The following is a 16968-nucleotide window of genomic DNA, read 5'->3' on the forward strand; positions in this document are numbered from 1 at the left end:
TTAGTCTATGCTTATTTTGCACCTATGATAAAGTCGCACTATCACAAAGGTTCATTAATTTCACAGCCATACCACCGGTTCCATTTCTACTAAAAAGCCTAAGCGTATTGCTGGCAAAAGCAGCAAATTAATGAAAAAACATGTTTCTAATAAATATTGGTATGGATCATAAGCAAATTTAAAAACAAACTGCCATTGTGATTTGTGAGAGGACATGTACTTGTTAAGTGTTTGGCATATTAATTAAAATCTATTTCACGATTAGAATTCCAGTTTATTATTTCTTCAATTAATATTTTTTTGGTGGGATACTAAATTGTTTTAGGTTAGGCGGTTTCCAATTGGTCCCAAGTTTCTCCATCTAAAATATTCATGCGTAAGATTTAGAACCACATTTCTTCATATAACATCATTGGTATTTTATTTTTATTACTTTTCTTCCTAATCAACGTATTCAGTCAAGTTCATTAGGTATTAATATTAAAGAACTTTTAGAATCAATGGAATTTGAAGTTTCATCAGTTCATGGTAGATGTTGGTGGCGTGAATTTAATCAACAAAAAATTGTTGTCAACTGTTTTCGACCTTTTTTTTTTTTTATAAATGAATTAGATCACAAAATATAGCTAATAAGTCTCTCCATCCATCCGTCCAGCATCATCATTATCATTATCATTATTATTATTATTATTACGATAGAATTTTAACTTATATCATTATATCATCAAATTAAGATATCAATTGGTTTTTTATGTAGGCTGGGATTTGAACCCTAAATTTCTTACTTGACAATAAAAAATTTTACTAATTGAACTAATTAGAATTCACTATTTTTATACAATTTTAACATATTATATATATGTTCTATCGTTTAGAACCTTCAATTAAAAATTATAGTAGCCAAAGGCCTTGTAGTTGAATTGGCATATCTTCATGTACAAAGTGCTTGGGGGTCTAGGAGGGAATGGGTTCGAGTTGTGGGGTTAGCAGCATGTTATAATTATTTCTAAAAAAAAAAAAAAATTAAAAACTATAGTAATAGCCGGCAACTTAAACGAAGGTGCAATATGCTAAATGGAGTGCAAACACAGTAGCTCATTCATTAGCTAGGCATGCTAAAAATGTATTCAATGAGGTTGTCTGGATTGAGGAGTCCCCTCCCCCTGCTGTGGAGGCATTGTATTTTGACTCTATTTCCATTCAATGAAATTTGAGGATGTTTTCCTCTTCCCAAAAAAAAAAAAAAAAAAAAAAAAGTCAGAGTTGGACCTATTCTATTTTAATGATTCTATGAATTCTCTTTTTTAATTTTGATAGACGTAATGAATGATGAATGATGTATGATGATGACCAATCAAAGTTCAGTCTAAAATACAATGCACTCTTGGTCAAGTTAGAAAATAGAAAATTGAAATGCATCCAAGATTTACTACCATTTATGTAACAAAATCACGATCAATTTTTTTTAAAGTATGATCAAGGACTGTTTCTTGAGATTAAAAAAGATTGGTCCTATTCCTTTGTGTTGCTTACTATACAAACTATTGGGGAAACTGAAGTTTTCATTGCATCGAAAGCGAGCGACAAACAATTCTCAGGTTCAAGCAAGTGTCTAGCGACTTAAAAACAAAATCAAATTTGTTGGACTTGGACCTATTCCATTTTAAAGATTCTTGACTTTTTAAAAAAAAAATTGATACACATAATGAATGACAATGACTAATGAAAGTTCGGTCTAAAATATATTGCACTTTCAGTCAAGTTTATCCACACAAAAAAATTTGTCTTTCAGTATAAAAATTCAAAATTGATATGTGTCCAAATTGTTAAATATTAATTAGTAATATTAGCAACGTGATGTGTTATACTATGTTGTGTATGCTAGAGTGAATGTGGAAGAGAAAGCATAGAGGAGGAACACTGAGAACACGAGGGTTACATGGTTCAGCCTTACGGCCTACATCCACGGAGGAATCCCTTAAGGGCTACATCTTTATTGTATGAGAGTATAGTACAATAATTTCCTGTGTTACAATGAACCCTAACATGAGTATATATAGGCGACTAAACCCTAGACTACTAGTACAAGCAGGACTGGGCTTGGGCCTATTACATTGGGCTAATATATGTTTAATATATATATCTCTAACACCCTCCCTCAAACTCAAGGCGGAAGCTCGATGAAGACTTGAGGTTGGATAAGGATGAGAAGATCACTTGGAGATGCCTTGAAGAATGCTTTCGAAGAAACCACAATGAAGAATGTGCCAAATGTCCAATTTTGGAGCTTCAAATGAAGAAACGGAGGCCAAAATCGGAATCTATGCGAAAAACTGAGCAAGATAGGCCCTTTTGGAAATTTTGACTTTTGGTCAAAGGTCAACGCAAAAAGTCAAAGTCAACTGGTCCAGAGTCAAAGTCAACAGTCAAAGTGCTCAAGGGTCAGATCCGGGTGGTCCGGGTCGGGTCGGTCCGATCAACGGTCAGCAAGGTGACGTGGTGCTGACAAGACGACACTACTGACGTGGCTGATGACGTGTCGTTGACGTGGACTAGGGCTGACGTGGACGTGCTTGCGTGGCTGCTGACGTGGAGTAATGACGTCATCATATGATGTCAGATGACATCAGCAGCATTATCGGCGTGTGGCAGGAGCGTGAATGTTCACCAGCGCGTGAAGGAGTAACCAGAAACCCAGGTGGCGCGTGGTGGCGCGTGAAGCGTCGTATGACCACCAGTTTCTCAGGCCAAGTATATCGGTGGTCTAGAAGGTCGTCTTGGCAGTGCGTGTGACTAAGATCTAGCCTGGGAGTTGAGAATCTGCGACGGCGCTTGTGAGAGTTCCAGGAGCCATTGTCCGCGCGTGGTGGCGCGTGCGGCTGCCGTTGGAGGTCGGGTTCTTGGGTTTTGGTCGCGATATGCCGTGGAGCACGTCTGTGGTGTTGGCTTCGTCAGGCGAGGCTTGGATTTGCGCAGATCTGATAGGGAGAGACACGGATTGCATGGGCTTGAGGATCTGGACCCAGCAGTGAGCCATGGCGGCTGCGAGATGCTGTGGAGTCTAGATCCAACAGACAAGCATGTGTGACTTCTGTTGGCAGTGTGCACGTAAGAATCTTCTTTGTTTGGTAGAGATATTTGTTTGATGCCAAGAACGAAATTTGGCTCTGATACCATGTTAAATATTAGTTAGTAATATTAGCAACGTGATGTGTTATACTATGTTGTGTATGCTAGAGTGAATGTGGAAGAGAAAGCATAGAGGAGGAACACTGAGAACACGAGGGTTACATGGTTCAGCCTTACGGCCTACATCCACGGAGGAATCCCTTAAGGGCTACATCTTTATTGTATGAGAGTATAGTACAATAATTTCCTGTGTTACAATGAACCCTAACATGAGTATATATAGGCGACTAAACCCTAGACTACTAGTACAAGCAGGACTGGGCTTGGGCCTATTACATTGGGCTAATATATGTTTAATATATATATCTCTAACACAAATGAAACCAAGAGCCCACAAAATGCAGGTCCAATCTACTAGACTCACTACCATTTACATGAAAAAATCACAATCATTTTTTAAAGAATACGCAAGAATGAAAGGCATATACAAAGTAGATACTAGAACATAAATTATCAATAAATCTATAAGGTTTAGAGCATTCACAGCCAGATTGCTAAAAGAAAACTTATTTTACCATTTAAAAAATTATTTTATCTATTTAACAATTCACCTAACATTTTGATTCTTATTTTTCACATAAACAAAACACTATAAAAATAAAATTTTAATCTTGTTCCTTTCCTTTGACTTTACCTTTTTTTAAAATTAAAAAAAAAAAAAAATGGCTAAAAGTAGGAAAAAATGAAATTTACCCTAGCCAATTTTGTCCAAAAATCATTTTAGTTGTTTAAGTTTGATGTTAGTCATTTTAGTTCATAAACTTTACCCTAAAAATTATTGTAATCTATGTCATCATTTTTCCAAAATTGCAAAAGTAAAATAATACATGTCATTTCTAATATATATATTTTCCCAGGGACAAGGGCAGTTTTCTTTTATTTTAAAAATATATGCTTTCTTAGAAAATTCATGAACAGACAGTTTCTAGAAATGAATTTCAATTTTTACCTCCAACAACAAATGGGAAATAGGATTTTTGATCCAGGCATCTAGATAGTGCAACTAAATTATAAAACTCTCCGTTCAGACATGTTTTTCCTGCTATATTTGTGACATTTTTTTTTTTATATATAATTTTTTTGAGAACCATATTTGTGACATTGTGCTAAGTAATTGGGGAAAAAATCGTTTTTATAGATATTGACTAAACATCTTCCAATTTGAGATTTTAATTGAACAATTTGATGTAGAGTCAAATGGTCACCGCCAAGTTGGGTGAAGTGGTAATTCCTCAAGCCATACGCGCTTGGGAGAGCAAGGGGGAGTGGGTTCAAACCATTAAGAGGTGTAAGGATCACAACATGTATATTATGTTAGTATTTCTAAGACAAAGTTAATGGTTGTAGTATTTTATTTTCAAAATTTCGAAAAACCATGACATAGATTACAAAAATTAGTTTTCTCAACAAAAAAAAAAAAAGTTTCTCAAAAAAAAAAAAAAAAAAGATTACAAAAATTACATTTTACTTTATACATGACATGATTACACCATATGTTGTTATTATATCGTTGATAAAACAATAAGCCAAAGCAAGAAGAAAAATCAATCTTTTACACATTACTTTTTTGTGTATTCAAACTTCAAACTGTAATGTACAATATAAAAAAAAAAAAAAAAAACCATCCCAAATCAAACAATCCCCATATTCAGTCATTATCTAATCCTCCGTTCAAAAGAGAAAGAAAAATGAAAATGACTTTTAAAACAAGGAGCCACCCTCCCCATGTCTCTCCAAAATCTTCATAAACATTTAAATAGGCTGGCATTAAAAAAAGAACAATAATAAATTCAAGGACACACTTTACGGTATCATTAATCGTCATCAATTTCATCAGTCTTTGAGGAGCTCAAATGGAGTAAGGTCTTGCCCTTGGTTGAGTAAGGAACTTCTGAATGAACGACCTCACCTTCGAATCCATAACCTTCTCAGGTACCGTCCTGGGGCCTCACCCTAGTGAACACTTTCTTGTAGATTTTGTAAAAACATTGTCACACTCACTACAGGGAATTTCCAAAGTCACTTCCTCAATCATGAACATTCCAAACAATTATATAACCACAATTTTCATGTAATCCTCCTCATAAAGCTCTGATGCCATTGTTGAATGGCCATTGTCGACTATTGTCACCAAACTCAAATCAACAACCTTTGCCTAAATCAAAAAAGCCAAGAAAAAAAAAAGTACCACAAAATTAAACTTCCATGTAACATAATTAGTTAAATCAAAAACCAATTCTTTCTTAAATTAGAAGACTAAATTTGATGGCTGATAGGTTCAATCATATTATCGTCATCCATTACCACGATCAAGGATGAGGAATCTATCCAAGTTCGTCCTCGCAGCAATGGTTGTCAAGCAAGGACGAATAAATCCACCTTCACTCATCAATGAACCGTTACAAAGCATTGATCAGCTTCCAGATCGTTGGAAGGGCAACCCACCATTAACACCCCACAAGGGCGTTACCAAGAGAGAATAAAGTCTCCATCAAGGCTCCACCAACGGCTAGAAGAAATCACCCGCGTGTGCGTGCATATAAATACATAGCAATGAAATCCAAAAGGGAGATACAAAGTAATTCTGAAACTCTAGCATATTATTTTCTTAACTTTTCTTTTGTCAATTTTTCTGACTTTGGCATCAGAGGCTTTTTGGCAGGCACCACGTCGGTGATCTACATCTTTTCTTTTCTTCACTCATTCTTGGAGATCGGGTTGGTTGAGAATGACATCAATCTGGACGATCATCCTTGGCTGACGATCTAGGCATCATCAGTTTGGTGCCGTCTGTGGGAACGATTGCTACTCAACACGTGATCTATCCCAGTTAACTCACAAGTCCAGATGGAATCCAGTACTAACCCGGATCCTGCCGCATTAGCCCTACAAATTCAGTCGCTCGCAGCCACTGTGGAAGAACTCACCAAGTAAAACCAAGAGATGAGGCAACGGTTGCTAAAGGAAGACAATCGTGTAAACAGGGGTGACAATGAAGATAGTAACATAAGACGAAACAACACTCTAGAAGAGGCGAGCTCAGATCTCCTAAGAGAGATGAGAAAGAAGATGGACGAATTGAGAAATGCCATCAAAGGAAAGACGGACCAAAGCTTGGAAAGGATAGTCAGGAAGACGGATTCACCTTTCACCATGGCCGTCCAGAGTGCCCAGTACCCTCCAAGTTCCGTTTACCAAAGCTGGAACCCTTCGATGGGCTGAAAGACCCCCTAGATCACCTAAATACCATCAACATGACCCTAGGCCTTCAACAACCTCCCGACGAGATTTTGTGCTGCTCCGTTCCCACTACCCTCAAAAGGGCGGCCAAGGAGTGGTTCAACAAGTTGCCAACGTCGTCCATTGATAACTTTGAGCAGTTGAGCAGTTCCTTTGTCCGTCATTTCGTAGGCGGGCAACGTCCAAAAAGGACTATCGACCATCTGCTCACCATCAGACAAAGGGAATGCGTTTCAAGGCAGGGTTTCACCTGAGGAATGCTGGAAGTAGATGAGGCAGATGACAAGGTACATCTCACGACCTTCAAGGCAGGGTTGAAGTCTAGAGATTTTGTGGCATCCTTGGCAAAGAATCCCCCTAAGACAATGGCCGAGGCATTGTTGAAAGTACAGAAGTATATGAACACTGAAGAAGCTCTAGCAGCCATTGACGGAGTAGAAAAAAGCAAGGAAAAGAATAAGGAAAAGGAGGACGATCGAAGAAGACAAAAAAGAGATCAGGCTGATCGACAGAATGACAGAGGAAACAGACGGAGGGAGGACAAGAACCCTCGTCCAACGAAATTCACACCGTTGGTGATGCCTGTTGACCAGATTCTAACAGAAATAAGGGATGAACCATCTCTTAAGTGGCCAAGGCCACTCCATTCATTGCCTAGTTTGTGCGACAAGAAGAAATACTGCTGTTTTCACAAAGACCATGGGCATTACACAAAGGATTGTAGGGATCTGAAGGAGCAGATTGAAGAACTTATTCGGAATGGAAAACTACAACAATATGTAAAAAGGGGAGATTCCAGCAGGTACAGCCAGAAAAGCCAGCACGGGGGTTCAAGGAAAGATGAAGACCGCACACCACCTTGTCCACATAGTGCATAGGGGAGATAAAGACCATCACCGGGGGACCAACCACAGGGGGATCATTCAACTCCCTCAGGAAGTCATACCAAAGGCAGGTAAATAGTGTTCACAGTCTACCTCCCCTAAAGCAAAGACAAACCAACCAAGACATGTACTTCTTAGAAGAAGACGCTAGGGGTGTAAAGCAACCTCATGATGACCCACTCGTCATTATGATCATGATCGAGGGGTTCAACACGCGGAGAGTCCTGGTTAACAGTGGGAGTTCAGCCGATATAATCTATCTTCCCGCCTTCTGGCAACTAAAGCTAGATCCAAAAAGTCTCCGTCCTTTCGAGTCCCCCTTCGTCAGTTTCAGTGGAGACAAGGTATACCCCAGGCGAATGGTGACGCGAACAGTGACCGCCGGCTCATACCCCCTCTAGGTAACCAACCAGCACTACTTTTTGGTAATGGACTCACCCTCATCCTACAACGTGATCATAGGACGACCAACGCTCAACCGCTGGAAGGCTACTACTTCTACGTATTGCTTGAAGGTAAAGTTTTCAATGGAACAGGGGGTCGGAGAGATTAAAGGAGACCAAGTGTTGGCAAGAGAGTGTTACCAGGCCGTCCTGGCCTCAAGAGAGAACTATACGTGGACAATCGAGGAAAAAACACCAGAGATCGTTGAGAAGCTAGAAACGATAGAGTTAGTTGAAGGAAGTCCAGCAAAGACGACCCAAATAGGGACGAATCTAAGTCCCAGGATGAAGGAAGGGATCATCAACTTCTTGAAAGATAACCTCGATGTATTTGCTTGGAGCCACAAGGATATGCCAGGAATCCCAACAAGCCTCATCCAGCATCGCCCAAATGTTGACCCAAAGAAGAAGCCCGTCCTGCAAAAAAGAAGAGTCTTTGCCCCCGAGCGAAACAAAGCACTAATGGACGAAGTAAATAAATTACTCGTTGCAAAATTTATTCGGGAAGTCCATTATCCCGAGTGGTTGGCCAACGTGGTCATGGTCAAGAAAGCAAACGGGAAGTGAAGAATATGTGTCGACTTCACAGATCTTAATCAAGCCTACCCAAAAGACAGTTTTCCATTACCTAGAATTGACCAGCTGGTAGATTCCACCGCAGGACATAAACTCCTCACATTTATGGATGCATTTTCCGGATATAACCAGATACAAATGGCTGAAGAAGACCAAGAAAAGACTGCCTTTATCACCACCCAGGGGCTCTACTATTATCGGGTCATGCCTTTTGGACTCAAGAACGTAGGAGCCACCTATCAAAGGTTGGTGAACCAGATGTTTAAGAAACGGATCAGGAGAAATGTGGAGGTATACATTGACAATATGCTCGTCAAGAGCAAAGAGGAAGAGGATCATTTGGACGACCTCAAGGAGATGTTTAACACACTCAAGCACTACAGCATGAAGCTGCACCCATCCAAATGTGCTTTCGGGGTTTCCTCAGGGAAATTTCTCGGGTTTATGGTATCGTAGAGAGGGATCGAAGCAAACCTAAAGAAGGTCAATGCCATCCTCGAAATGTCTTCACCCAAGACGATCAAAGAAGTGCAATCCCTCATAGGAAGAATAGTAGCCCTCAACAGGTTCATCTCGAAGGCCACAGACAAATGCCTTCCATTCTTTAAGACTTCGAAGAAAGTGTTTGCCTAAACGGAGGAATGTGAAACAGCGTTCCAAGAGTTGAAGCACTATCTGAGCAACCCTCCGCTTTTAAGTCCATCAAAAGAAGGCGAAGACTTATTCTTATACTTAGCTGTATCTGTCATGGCCATCAGCGCAGCGTTGATCAGAGAAGAAGACAGGTTGTAACTCCTTGTATACTACGTCAGCTAGGCTATCCAAGGTGTCGAGGCGTGGTATCCTCGCATAGAGAAGATCACCTTCGCCTTGATAGTGGCCTCGACAAAACTTCGTCCATACTTTCAAGCCAATCCTATCATAGTAATGACAGACTAACCCATTAAAAAAGCAATGAACAGACCCGAAGCAACAGGACGAATGGTACAATGGGCTATTGAGCTCAACCAGTTTGATATAGAATACCGTCCACGAATAGCCTTAAAGGCTCAGGCGTTGGTCGATTTCATAGTGGAATTCACCACCCCCGAGAACAGAAAAGATCTTTAGACGATAAACACTGACAGGTCGTCCACTCAGAAAGGAGGCGGAGCAGGCATCATTATTACTTCCCCTGAAAAAGACGTTCTCAAGTACGGGGTCTAACTCAAATTCCCTGTAACTAATAACGAAGCAGAGTATGAGGCCTTGATGACAAGACTGAGAATAGTTTAGGCACTTGGAGCTGAAAATATTGTGCTCAACAGTGACTCGCAACTCGTCGTAAGGCAAGTTAGAGGAGAATTTGAAGCAAAAGAGACGAGGATGCAAAAGTACCTCAAACTGACGAACCAACTGGTAAGTGCCTTTAATCACGCAGAGTTCATTCAGATCCCACGGGATCAGAATGCTGAAACTAACGAGGTAGCATGAAGCGCCTCAACAGATAACCAAGATAAAATGTTTGATTGGAGGCTGGAAGAACAGAACTCCCCTAGCATCAAGGAACTTCAAACTCTCTCAGTACACACCAGCCCTGGATGGACGAGCCCGATTCTGTCGTTCCTTCGAGAAGGACGATTACTGTCAAATCTTGAAGAAGCTAAGAAGATCTAGAAACGCGTCGCCAGATTTACAATATTCAATGACAAGCTCTATAAAAGGTTTTACTCCCAACCATATTTGAGATGTATAGAAAAGGAAGAAGCCAGATACGTCTTGGAAGAAGTACACGGGGGAATTTGCGAAGACCACATGGGGGCAAAGTCCCTCGTCAGGAAAATCATGAGAACAGGCTTCTTCTGGCCGACAATGCAGTAAGACGTAGCCGATTTCGTGAAGAAGTGTGATAGTTGCCAAAGGTACGGAAATGTTCAACAAGTCCCCAGAGAAAAGATGATGACAATTTCCTCACCTTGGCCATTTGCACAGTGGGGGATCGACATCATGGGTCCCTTACCACAGGGAAAGAGACAAATGAAGTTCCTACTCATCGCGATTGACTACTTCACAAAGTGGGTCGAAGCGGAAGCCTTGGCAACAATCACGAAAGCAAAGGAACAAAATTTTGTATGGAAAAATATTGTTTGCAGGTTCGGGATACCCAAAATGATCATATCAGATAACGGTTGTCAGTTTGACAACCAGAAATTCAGATCATTTTGCTCGGGCTTGGGCATCAAAAACAAGTACTCATCACCAGGACATCCTCAGGCCAATGGACATACGGAAGTAACCAACCGAACATTGCTCAGGATTATCAAGTCCCGATTAGTGGAGGCAAAGGGAGCATGGCCCGAAGAATTACCAAGTGTCCTGTGGGCATACAGGACGACGACACGAACACCAACAGGAGAAACACCATTCAATTTGACGTATGGCATAGAAGCAGTCATCCCGGTCGAAGTAGGGCTCACTAGACTTAGGAGAGAATTCTTTGACGAGCAAATCAACGACGATCAACTGAAGCAGAACCTGGACTGTCTGGACGAGGTTAGAGACCAAGCATCCCAAAGAATGGCCAAGTACCAGCAGAAGATAGCCGAGTACTACAATCGGAGAGTGAATTTGAAAAGATTCAACATCGGAGATCTCATCCTTCGAAAAGTCACTCCTATGACAAAAGACCTAACACAAGGCAAACTTGGCCCAACCTGGGAAGGGCCTTACAGAGTCATCCACTATTCACGCCAGGGAAGTTACCATCTAGAAGACTCAGAGGGAAAGAGACTACCCCGTCCATGGAATGTTGAACATCTAAAGAGGTATTACGAAAAGGAACCATAGCCTGATTGTAAAACCCAATTCAATTTTGTGCTTCATGTCTTATGTAAGTGATTATTCAGAATTCATTAAGTATTATTTAGCATTTCATAAGTGTTATTCAGCATTTCACAAACGTTACCCAACAAACCATGCACTACAATTCTTCCCTCCCCGAAAGATCAAAACAGTTGTCCTGAATAAAAAAGACGATAAGATTCCTTAAATAGATGTACATCGTCCTAAACAAGAAAGACGATAAGATTCCTTAGATGGATGTATATCGTCCTGAACCAAAAAAAAATGATAAGATTCCTTAAATGGATGTACATCGTCCTAAACAAGAAAGACGATAAGATTCCTTAGATGGATGTACATCGTCCTGAACAAAAAAAGACGATAAGGTTCCTTAAACGGAGGTTCATCGTCCTAAACAAAAAAAGACGATAAGATTCCTTAAATGGATATGCATCGTCCTAAACAAAGAGACGAGAAGATCCTTTCTATAGACGTGCATTGTCCTAAAAGGTATGATGATATGTACACCGTCCTAATTAAAACAACGATATTATTCCCCAAAAGTGCTCGGGACAAAATCCCCTAAGTGCACAAAAGGACGAGGATAAGTGAAGTATGCCAACAAAATTTTTCTAAGTCCTTGAAGGGGAGAGAAGAGCATCCAAAAATAGATCCTAACACAACACAAGCGAAAGATAACAACCAGAGAGGTAAAGGTAAATAAATAGACATATTATATAAAACCAAACTGTTCAAGAAAGGGGGCCCAAAAAACAAGTGGGGCATCCAAATACCAGTTGTCCAGTAACCTTAAGACATACAAAAAATGGAAAAAAAGAAAAACTTTGATAAGAAGCAGCAGAATCAGGCTTAGGGGGCAACATCATCGTCCTTGTTCACCTGGGAAGGTTCCACACCAATAGACGCTGCCATCTGAGCTACCTCGTCCTCCTCAATCTCTTTGTCAACGGCTTCAAAATCCAAGTCTTCGAAGTCCGTGCTTGATCAAATATCTCTAGAGTAGCTCAAAGCCTTTGAAGTACCATTGGAACAAGATAGTGTTGTATACCTCTATGGTCTGGAAAGCAGTGACGGCCTTAGTCACGGTAACTTTCATCTTTTGGGCAGCTATTGCAAGGAGTTCGTCCTTTTGCTTCACTGATTGCTTCTCAGATTCCAGCTGCTCCGTCAAAACTTGAATCTGTCCCTTGGAAGTATTGAGAGCGTCCATGGCTGTGATCAGATCCTTCCACAAGCTTGAAGCCTCAGCCTCAAGCACTTCCACCTTCGAGTTGGCCACAATGGCCTTCTCCTCATTTGCCAAGTACTGGGTGGTGATATGCATGGTCTCCCCCAACACCTTACAGTGGAAAGTCCCACCAAAGTCAATAAAAACAGTTAAACAATTAAGGACGAAGAAAAAGAAGACGAAGATGTGGAGGATTACCTGCACGAGCTTGTGGATGTGACGGCTCACCATCTTGTGGGAGGGTACACTCGAGATCTCTTTCATCTCCCCAGAAGTGAGGAGCTCATTAGCATGGTCCATAGCCGTCTCGGCATCAGACCAAACATTGGAACCAATTTTCTCTTTTCCCTTATTCACCACTTTCTGCTTTTTTAAAGGACGAGCCAACTCCTCAACAGAAATGCCAGGAGAAGCAGCTTGACCCTCATCCAGGTCCAAGGCAGGTGTGGACGAACCTCTCTCCACCACCTCCTTCTCCTTTTCCTTATCCATGATCCTCAGCCTTCTCTGACCAATATGGGAAAGAGGCTCATTCTTCTTCTCCTTGATTTTCTTATACATCTCCTTGTTAAACTTGGTCATCATCTCTATGCCAAAGAAAACAAGAAGTTAAGGACGAAGAAAAAAGAGACAAGACGAATCCATTTGGAAAGACAGCTTACGCTTTTCTCTTCTCGGTGAAGGGTGTTGAGGACGTAGAGAGAAGGCTCCGGCCCTAAGCAGTGACGAGCTAAAGTGCGTGGAATGATCAATTCACCAAAATCGTCAATCGTCCTTATGTACTTGATTGCCACCTGAACCCGATCTTCGAACTTGCTCTCAAGCTCAGGACGTTCTTTGATTGCAAAATACAAAAGCAAGGAAAAATTACACAAAAGAAAAAAAAAAAAAAAAAAAAAAAAAAAAAAAAAAAAAAAAAAAAAAAAAGAGAAAAACAGGGAGAGGGGCATCTCATGAGGAGCAAACGCACCAATCAAAGGGGTCTCTCACCGGCGCAGCAACCTAGGAACGTTCTCCCAAAAATCATCAGACAGTATCTCCCAACTGTCACCCGATACAAAGAAGTATTTAGACTTTCAGTAATGAAAGGACAACGGAAGATCAACGATTAGACGCGACTTCCTATTCCAAGGTACAAACTCATAATACCCAAATTCCTTGGACTCTTTCAAACGGTATAGATGGACGAACTCATTGATCGTGATCATATCTTTGTCGGTGATGGTCGTCCAAATCACCATACAACTAACGACTATTCTCCACGAGTTGGGCATAAGTTGCCCTGGTGCAAGGTTTAGATGGTGTAGAAGCTCCATGATGAACGAATGGACGGGAAATCTGAGGCCGCACGAAAACGCAGCCTCATAAAAGCAAACTTCCCCGTGAGGGAAGGCGCAAGCCTTTTCACCCTTTCTGGGAAGACGAGCCCTAGTCCCCTTGGGAAACTGGAACCTATCTTTGAACTTGCTAAAGACCTCTATTTTCAAGGAACATTTCTCCTTGAGGGCATGGAAAGGACAGGCAATGGTCAAAGCAGGAGAATGGGAAGACGAAGGCGCGTGAGAAGGCACGAAGGTCATTGTATCTACCCTGGCCCCTTCCTCACCTACATTAGAAGACGAGCCTCTCTCTAAGTCACTTGAGCCCTCCTCAGACCCCATATTTTCCCCCTTTAGGATCCCTTGAACAGATTGAAACCAAACCTGAGATTTGTATAGTAAAGGGTATAAATCACCCAACGCTAAACCTAAGTCACTACCACTAAAAACAAATTCCTCAACTTGTGGGTATGAATCGTTAGGCGAAAGAGTACCCAATGGGTCGCCAGAAGATTCCACTAAAGCCCCTAAGCAGGAAAAAAGAAATGCTACAGAAGGAGAGGTACGTTTAACTTTGGAGTTATCCACCATTTAAGAGAAACAACACCACTCAAAAAGAAGAAAGGGAAGCACAGAAAGAGAAAAGAACTTAAAAGACACAAATACAAGCAAAATTCAAAAAGGAAAGAAAGCGTAAATAAGGGGCGTACTTGAAAATTAGGGAGGAAACTGAGAAAACTAAAAGCAAAATACGCAACTAAGGGAGTCAGAGAAACTAATCGCAAAGAGAAGATGAAGAAGTGTAAAAGGGAAAGCCAAAAATCAAAAGGTTTTACCTTGAAAAGTGTGGGAAAATTGAAAAGAATTTCACCGAAAACGAGACCCCCCGGCCAATCAAAATCAACCATGTGGCCGTGAAGTGTGTCACAGCTGCCATTAAGCAATCAACGCGGAGCAGAACCCCAAATGCCACAACCGCAAAAAAAAAAAAAAAAAATATATATATATATATATATATATATTTATATATATATATATATATTTATATATATATATACATATAAATAATAATAAATAAATCAATAAATCAATAAACCCTTTCGTATTCCTGTGACCGTCCAAGTTATGGACGACCTCGGAATAGGGGGCAGTTGATAAGCTTGATCATATTATCGTCGTCCATTACCACGATCGAGGACGAGGAATCTATCCAAGTTCCTCCTGGCAGCAATGGTCGTCAAGCAAGGACGAATAAATCCACCTTCACTCATCAATGAACCGTTACAAAGCATTGATTAGCTTCCAGACCGTTGGAAGGGCAATCCACCATAACACCCCACAGAGGCGTTACCAGGAGAGAATAAAGTCTCCATCAAGGCTCCACCAACGGCTAGAAGAAATCACCCGCGTGTGTGCATATAAATACATAGCAATGAAATCCAAAAGGGAGATACAAAGTAATTCTAAAACTCTAGCATATTATTTTCTTAACTTCTCTTTTGTCAATTTTTCTGACTTTGGCATCGGAGGCTTTTTGGCAGGCACCACGCCGGTGATCTACATCTTTTCTTTTCTTCACTCATTCTTGGAGATCGGGTTGGTTGAGAACGATATCAATCTGGACGATCATCCTTGGCTGACAATCTAGGCATCATCAATGGCTTTCTTACAAAGAAATTAAATAAATTGTGGTTTTGAAAATAAGACCCAAAATTCAAAATCAAATTACATTGCTTTAAGTTTTTTTTTTTTTTTTTTTTTTCCCTCTATTGTTGAGTCTAAGTGTAGATTGCCAAACCGTGAACAAAAGTGTTTTGTAAATGTCTTTCAAGTCTATTTGAAGTCAAGACAGATTAACCAAAATATGAACATATGCATACCACATATGAACATATGGTTTTAATGCTATATTACTATTCATTTTTTTGGTATTAGCCTCATCCAAGTCCTGACTATATCAATAGATTCCAAATGCATAATATCATTAGACAAATGTGTGAACCCAAAATTGAGATGAATGGAAATTTTGACATTAAACTAAAAAAAGAAAATGTCTCTAAACACTTGTTTATATAGTTTTAGAATAGATATATGTTCTATCATTCCAAGTAGTACCTATAATTCATAATAATAAAAAATTAAAAAATAAAAAAAAAACCCCCAAATACAAACCATCACTATAAATAATACCCAGGGACAACTTAAAATCAGAGTTGGAACTTATTCCATTTCAATGATCCTTGCAATTTTTTTTTTTTTTTTTAAATTTTGAAACACGTAATGAATGATGAATGACTAAGACCAAACAAAGTTTGGTCTAAAATAAAATGCATTTTTTTGTCAAGTTTATCAAAACTTTTGTAGGAAAATTGAAAATTGATATGTGCCCAAATGAAGCTAAAAGGGCCAACAAAATGGAGCTCCCATCTACAAGACTTATCACAATGCCATTACTACCATTTACAAAAGATTCTATATTTATTTTTTTAACACGCATGTCAAATTTTATTCAAATCAAATATTATTTATTATTTGATTCATACAAGCAATAGGGTCACAAGATCATGACTAAAAAGAGATCTGGGGTTCAATCTTTGTCTATACCAAAAACCGATTAGTGTCTTGGTTGGTTTGATGATAAAAAGCATTATCATGAGCTGATGCCATTATTGGTTGAAACTCTTAAAATAAAATAATAAAAAATAAAAAGAGTGAGAGAGAGACTTATTGAGGCCCTTAAAAAATAACAATAGCCAATTGAACCCACGGCCGGGGCATCATCACGTTTAGATTCGACTAAGGTCAGCTCAAAGTCTAACAAATGAGCTTGGAATGAATAAAAGACTCATGAAAGCAAAGCTATACCTACTGTGCAATAAGACTTCACTTAACGTCATTTTTTCTACTATTGATTAAAGGTCAATTAACATTACTGAATGATTTAAGGTATTTAAGTTACTGACCTTCAAATAAGAAAATTATAAAAGAATGAAAGGAAAAATATGTCAAAAAAAAAAACTATAATTTATTTTTAGCTTTTTTCTTTTTCTTTTTTAAATAAAATTTGACTTGCCAGCCGCCAATTTCATTGGCCTCAAATTCTTATAATTATGAAAACAGATGAAATAATCTTTTTAGTCTATGCTTATTTTGCACCTATGATAAAGTCGCACTATCACGAAGGTTCATTAATTTCACAGCCATATCAGCAGTTCATTATTTTGAACCAATATGAATTTGCTATCAAA

General features: G+C 39.6%; 2 protein-coding genes across 2 annotated transcripts; both read left to right on the forward strand.

Moving 5' to 3' along the window:
* Positions 1 to 6686: 6686 nt before the first annotated feature.
* Positions 6687 to 7307, forward strand: LOC115956183. The gene has a single exon (XM_031074632.1). The coding sequence runs from the start codon at positions 6687 to 6689 to the stop codon at positions 7305 to 7307; it is 621 nt and encodes a 206-aa protein (XP_030930492.1).
* Positions 7308 to 7438: 131 nt separating this feature from the next.
* Positions 7439 to 8323, forward strand: LOC115956185. Its single transcript, XM_031074633.1, has 2 exons — positions 7439 to 7657; positions 7850 to 8323. Exons 1-2 carry the CDS (start codon positions 7439 to 7441, stop codon positions 8321 to 8323), a joined length of 693 nt encoding a protein of 230 aa, XP_030930493.1.
* Positions 8324 to 16968: the final 8645 nt, after the last annotated feature.

Source organism: Quercus lobata, chromosome 8 (assembly GCF_001633185.2).
Source record: "Quercus lobata isolate SW786 chromosome 8, ValleyOak3.0 Primary Assembly, whole genome shotgun sequence".
NCBI lineage: Eukaryota > Viridiplantae > Streptophyta > Magnoliopsida > Fagales > Fagaceae > Quercus > Quercus lobata.

Excerpts from the sequence above, each read along its gene's own strand:
- LOC115956183 (XM_031074632.1), top strand. The coding sequence starts at position 6,687 with ATGCTGGAAGTAGATGAGGCAGATGACAAGGTACATCTCACGACCTTC.
- LOC115956185 (XM_031074633.1), top strand. The coding sequence starts at position 7,439 with ATGTACTTCTTAGAAGAAGACGCTAGGGGTGTAAAGCAACCTCATGAT. Across the intron at positions 7,658-7,849 it reads TCAGTTTCAGTGGAGACAAG|GGGGTCGGAGAGATTAAAGG; the intron begins GTATACCCCAGG and ends TCAATGGAACAG.